This window comes from Olea europaea, chromosome 15, assembly GCF_002742605.1.
Source record: "Olea europaea var. sylvestris chromosome 15, O_europaea_v1, whole genome shotgun sequence".
Classification (NCBI taxonomy): Eukaryota; Viridiplantae; Streptophyta; class Magnoliopsida; order Lamiales; family Oleaceae; genus Olea; species Olea europaea.
The window spans coordinates 7,755,382-7,761,825 of NC_036251.1; the positions used below are offsets into that span (position 1 = coordinate 7,755,382).

Consider the following 6,444-nt stretch of genomic DNA (forward strand, 5'->3'; position numbering starts at 1 on the left):
TAGATGTGTTAAATTGGATCATACGAGCAAATCGATTAGCTCAATCAAAGCTTGCCTTATCACAACTCATCCCATGAACTCGCTCCTTGGTAGGGGCGAGTTGAGCTGGCTTGCAAGCTATTCATGGCTCACCATATTTTTCATTTACAGATATTGCATATTTTTCTTATTTGACAAGTTGATGAGCATCCTGCGTGATCAAACCATCGCTTGAGTCATTAGTAGGGCGAGCCGAACTGATGAGCAGCTCACCCACATAATACGCCTACTTGTATGTAGTAAATGAGTCGAGAAAAGTCTTGGTCTTCCCTTCCACATTAATTTTATTGGAAATTAACCCATGGGACACTTTCAGAAAATTAATTTTGCCTTATATTTTGGTTTGTTAATAATGTTCATGAATTTTTATTTTTATTTTTATTTTCTTTACTATGTCATTTTCTTCTTAAAAGCGTTAATAAATTTTTCATCTTCATTTTATGAATTTCAAACTATTTTAGGGCAGCCCATGTCCAACCTTTGTTTATCAATCATGACCTCTATGAATTCTCAATCAAAATAATTGTCATATTATATTTTACGAAGTGAGATCGTCAGTTCAATTATATGAAAGTTATCAAAGGCACTTGATAAGCTAAATATTATAGGGTAACAATCAAAAAGTAAATAAACAACAAAATATATTTACTGCTTGATAATAAAAATTTCAAATATTACAACAATACTTGTGCTTTTGTGAACACAATCCAATACACATTACGTATTTGATTAAAAAATGAATTTGACTTTATTCTCGAAGAGATGCATCTATTAATAAATATTGCTTCTCTCTCGACAACTTAAACGGTTATGTATGCCTAAGTCCATTATTGACAATTAATAATCCTTGGTGTTTACTTTGATTATCCTACATACCTTGAGCCCTCATCATAAAGGCTCATACGATGGCTTTTCACTTACTGAATCTTACAGAGCTTGCTCATGTACAACATGGTTCGGATCTGATCGTAGAAATAATCTCTTCAAGTGAACTAGCCTATCTTTTGCATAGGTCGTACGCGACCATTGGAACAAAGACATATTTGGTTGTGAATTCCAATGTGAAAGATACATATCTACACAGACCAATCAATTGTTCAAGTTTCACACTCCCATAATTCATTTTCCCTTTAAATAATTCCATTCAACCCTACATTTATTTGACATGATTAGTTGAAGGGAAATATCCAAATACGTCGATTATTATTTTCAATTATCTATACTTGTCGCAATGAAATAATATTATTCCCCCAAGTAATAAATGATTGATTACAAATATCTTTTATATATCTTCTCCAAGATAAACCAGAAATACCTTGTTTACGTATTATTAGAGAAGTACAAGATGGCAATTATGAAAACTACATACTAAACCTCATTCTCAATAATTTTGGGTCAACAATGAAAACAACAGACTAAATACCCTTTGCCATTTCATTTGGTTCAATGGTAGACTTACAAAAAGATCCGAATTGGCGTAATGCATGGATCAAAATTGGCCAGGGCAGCCAGCGAAATGAGGCATTCATTGACGAAGTCATTCTCATAATAGAATGAAAGATTTATGAATTTTCAAACTATAACCAATTTTATACTATAAAAGAGGGACTTCGGAGTGCCAAGTTCCATGTACAATATATTCTATATCTGCTTCTAAAACAAATATATCATTTTATAGCTTATTCTTATTTTCACACTTCATGGCTGGTATCAGAAATCTTTTCACTGTTGAAATGGCTCTATTTGGGCTTCTCATATTGGTTGTCCTTGATTTCACAGGTCCGTTTCTCTTTCACTCTTAGAGCAATCTTACTGCATAGTACTAGATAGAATTACATAGAATTAACAAATAAGATTTTAGTCTTTTTTTCCTTTAATATTCTGTACTATCCTATCTAACTTATCAAACATGAAATTAAGTTAACGACAAAATGTACCATAGGCCTAGAGGCATATAATCTGCAGATTATGAATTTTTATAATTTCTGCATAACAATTATGTGCTTAGTCGAAGTCCCTGATACTTTGAGTATTCCACGATAATTTATGTAATAATAGGCAAATTTAGCTAATAGAAATGAATTCTATTGTTTAAAACACGATTGAGCTAATTTAATACTCAGTTTGTATCTTTTCCATATCTTCTGATAGCAGTGTTTTCAGAAAAACGATTTTACATGAACTTTTAACAGACACGATCAGTAATATTAATGTTCATTATGGTATAGTGGCTCAGACAGGAGTTTGTTATGGAAGGAAAGGTAACGTATTGCCACCTGCTCCAGAAGTCATCCAGCTATATAATCAGAATAACATCCAAAGAATGCGAATCTACGACCCGGACCAGCCTACTCTTGAGGCTCTTAGAGGCACCAACATTGAGCTCATGCTTGGTGTTCCAAACGATCGCCTTGGAGATCTTGCTGCTAGCCAGGATAATGCAAATACTTGGATTCAAAACAATGTAAGAAATTATCCTGATGTCAGGTTTAGATACATTGCAGTTGGAAATGAAGTGAGACCATCAAGAGAGGACACATCTCAGTATGCACCATTTGTCCTCGCTGCCATGAGAAACGTTCAAATTGCAATTTCCGCAGCTGGACTGGGGGACCAGATCAAGGTTTCCACTTCTATTGATTTCGGAATACTCAGTAATTCTTATCCTCCATCAGAAGGTGTAATTAAGTCTGAAGATCAATCGTATCTTGGTGAGATCATTCAGTTCTTGGTGAACAACGGAGCGCCTTTACTTGTCAACATATATCCGTATTTTTCACGCATCGGTGATCAAAATATTAGCCTCGAATATGCTCTTTTTACGTCATCTGGCATTGTAACGCCTGATGGAACACGGTATCAGAATCTTTTCTACGCCATGGTAGATGCCATGTATGCAGCACTTGAAAAGGCTGGTGGCTCGACTCTGGTAATTGTTGTATCGGAGAGTGGTTGGCCTTCGGCTGGAGGACAAGACACATCTCTTGATAAGGCAATGACCTATAATACTAATTTGGTGAAACGCGTGAAGGAAGGGACCCCCAAAAAGCCTGGAAGAGCTATAGAAACTTACATTTTCGCTATGTTTGATGAAGATCAGAAGAGCCCTGAATACGAGAAATTTTTCGGGCTCTTCCAACCAGACAAAAATGCTAAGTACCCAATCAGCTTTAACTAGTTATAGAAAAAAAGTGTATCGCTGACGACGATGCTCCAGAACTGGTACTTATTAAGTTCTAAATAAGGGTCATCTAGTTTATTTGATAAGCAATAAAGAGAGATATAAGCAGCCAATTTCAATGACAATAAGAAAACGAATTGAATCAACAGTGGACTACTTTTCCATTTTCTGTTCATCTTTTTATCTTTATCTCTCTTTTTCAATTATAAAGCCCTCGATAAAGATGGCTAGTTCAAAAGATTCCTGCAAATTTGCAGATACCAGACTGAGAATGTTGAGAAAATGTGAGTTACACCTCGTTAAATAAGGTTCTTTACACGCCAACAATCAACTTTAAAGTAACTTGTTATGAAATATCTAGTCTTCAATTCTTTAAATAGACTTGAATAAAGTAATGTTTCATTGTTCAGGAAATCTTAGGTCAATGTAGTATCTTAGAGCATCTCCAAGATACTATTTTTAAAGAACATATTTTGCAATTTAAAAAGTATCTTAAAATTTAAACTAAAAACTTGGAGAGTAAATATTTTAAGTACTCAAACTGCCTCTTTATCTCTATCATATAATTTTACTACTCAAAAAATAGTAATAATAAATAAATAAATAATATTGTATATATTTAATTTTGGAAAGTTGAACTCACTCTCTATTTTAAAATATTAATTTGAAGAGTTTATTGAAGGATAATTTTACGGATTGACTCTTTACTAGAAAAGGTATATTATATCCCATTTGAACCACATTAATGTAAGAATGAGAATGAAAAACATAGCTATTACGAGTTCCACACAAAAGATATAAATAAATTTGAATCAACGCAAACCCTGTGAATCACAACAATATTTGATTCACAGGGTTCTCATCAGTTCACATAAAATCAAATATGGTCGTTTATGTAATGAATAACGATTATATTTTTCATTTTAATAATTAAATAATGAGAAAAAAACAAGGGCTTAAAGAGTCTCATGAAGTCTTCCAAGTAATTGTCAAAATTACAATACGTGGCCAAATTCAAATTTTGATTTTTAATTAATTAAAATTTAGGTTTGACCATGTGATCAACCAATTGTCTTCGGTCAGAAATTGACCAGGTAATACATGCAGCCACCAGTCTCCAAATATTTTTATAATTAAGTCCTTGAATTTTTCTGAGCTATTAAAAGGACCTAATCAGACTAGTATAAACCAAGCTAATAACTGAACACAGAATATCTTGTCCAATCTATCAAGTTCGATTATTAACGTGGGCTTATTCTAATAGAAGTCCGAGACTGACCTCTCTAAATGCAATTAAATATCTTAACTTGTTATCTTAATTCATTACCGCTACTAAACATCAAATAATTACTATTTGAAATAAATTGACCATTTTACCCTTATTACTGAATTTCTTTCTTATGCTAACATTTTTTTTTAACATTTCTTTGCCATCAAATCATTATAATAATTTGCCTTTCGCCAAATACTAAGCTTTGATCAGAAGAAAATACTTAGGTAGACTCTTACCATTTGAATTAGGTGGCCGATCCCCAAATTTCAAAGATTCTAAGGCCCTGTTTGGCGCTTATTTTTGTAAGAATGAGAATGAAAAATATAACCGTTAAAGAAGTCATGCAAAAGACAGAAAGTCAAATATAATGGCTTGATGTGATAGATAACAGTCATAGTTTTCATTTTTATAGCCAATGAATGGAAACCAAACAGGGGCTAAATTTCAAAAATAGCAACTATTAATCCATAAATCTAAAGCAGTAAATGTGATGTTTAAATCTTTCTACCATGGTTATGCATTAGAGTTAAACTCTTATAGAAAATACTCCAATCTAATACACTTCGTGATATGCCAAGTGTACTAGTTGTCACTACTCACTAATTGATACAGTAACAACTATTACAGCCTTAACCATATAGATTCACAACCGTTTATTCTAAGGTTGTGGGAATTAATTTTTCGACCAACATATAAAAGTAGTGTCTTCTATACTTACCATTCTATTATGTACATCACTCACTAACCGAATGCAAGTTATACACATGCTCAAAAATCATACAACTTCCTTTCATAGAAAAATAAAATATAGCCCTATTATTTATTCGATAATATTTGGAATATTTATTTTACTACAGTACTATCCATATACTTTTGGGCACCTATCCAAAGATTTCAAACAATTTCCCACTTGTCCTAAAGTGTATGTGACACGTCATGCGTTCTTTCTCTTTTATCTTGATCCTCAAAATCCATAGCTCGTATGCTACTGGTAATAGATTGGCAAAGTATTTTATACAGGAAATCTTGCAATCATCACATCTGATTGTGCATTCTCTTCTAAGAGATGTCTTCTTTCCACTAAGTGCTTTTCTCCTTGATGCCTTCTCGGTTCTTTTACATTAGCTACCACCCTATTGTTATTTTTGTATAACCTCAGGGGTTTAATTGATATAGGTACCACCAAAGATCAGCGAAGAATTTACTCGAATTCCTTTGATTGCTTCACAAGCTGCTACATCTTTAGTCTTATTGTTTGAATCAGCAATACATGATCACTTCAAGCTCCCTCCATATTATAGCTCGCCATCAAGTGTAAACATAATTTTTAATGTTGACTTTTCAAAGTCAGCATCCAACGAAAATCCAAGTCTATGTCATCCTCGTGGACAAATCTGACACTGAGTTCACTAGCATAAAATACTTAGTTCACCAAGGACGGTTGTATATTTAACGGCACCATCCATTTTGGTCCAAAATTAGATTGATACTCATTTTCTATCTAAATGGCATAACAAATATTTGGTCTAATGTGTAGTGTTACGTCTCTTCTGACGAGGCTCTAGATCATCTTCATATCACCATCCCACGTAGTGGAGGTGGGATCAAAGTCGAGGCGATGCATCAATTTATCTGAGGTACCTTAGTAGACTGACCTTCCAAGGTCGAGGTGAGGTATCACATCTTTTATGCGAAGAAGTCCGAGGCGATCAGCCTCCCATGCAGGTGCTCACAAGTAAATGCAAGAGCCTAAAGATGACCTCCCCCCACCTAAAAATAGGTGAGAGAGAAGGCTAGCAAAGGCCACAAGAGAGCAAGCAGGAACCTCCCAACCACCTTGGTATCAAGCTAACGAAGAAGACTCTGATGGACCATGTAGGTCTTATGAGTTTGATGATGTTGACAAGAACCTTCCCTTCTTCTATGAGCTCTGAAATGCTTCTATGTCGAA

The 6,444-nt window shown here is 34.1% G+C and overlaps 1 protein-coding gene across 1 annotated transcript; it reads left to right on the plus strand.

The window, feature by feature from the left end:
* Window positions 1-1,683: 1,683 nt before the first annotated feature.
* Window positions 1,684-3,366, plus strand: LOC111410017 (glucan endo-1,3-beta-glucosidase, acidic-like). Its single transcript, XM_023040172.1, has 2 exons — window positions 1,684-1,818; window positions 2,268-3,366. The coding sequence occupies exons 1-2, from the start codon at window positions 1,740-1,742 to the stop codon at window positions 3,215-3,217; spliced, it is 1,029 nt and encodes a 342-aa protein (XP_022895940.1). The 5' UTR covers window positions 1,684-1,739; the 3' UTR covers window positions 3,218-3,366.
* Window positions 3,367-6,444: the final 3,078 nt, after the last annotated feature.

Coding starts and splice junctions, on each gene's coding strand:
- LOC111410017 (XM_023040172.1), top strand. CDS start 1,740: ATGGCTGGTATCAGAAATCTTTTCACTGTTGAAATGGCTCTATTTGGG. Junction 1,819..2,267: donor GGTTGTCCTTGATTTCACAG/GTCCGTTTCTCT, acceptor ATTATGGTATAG/TGGCTCAGACAGGAGTTTGT.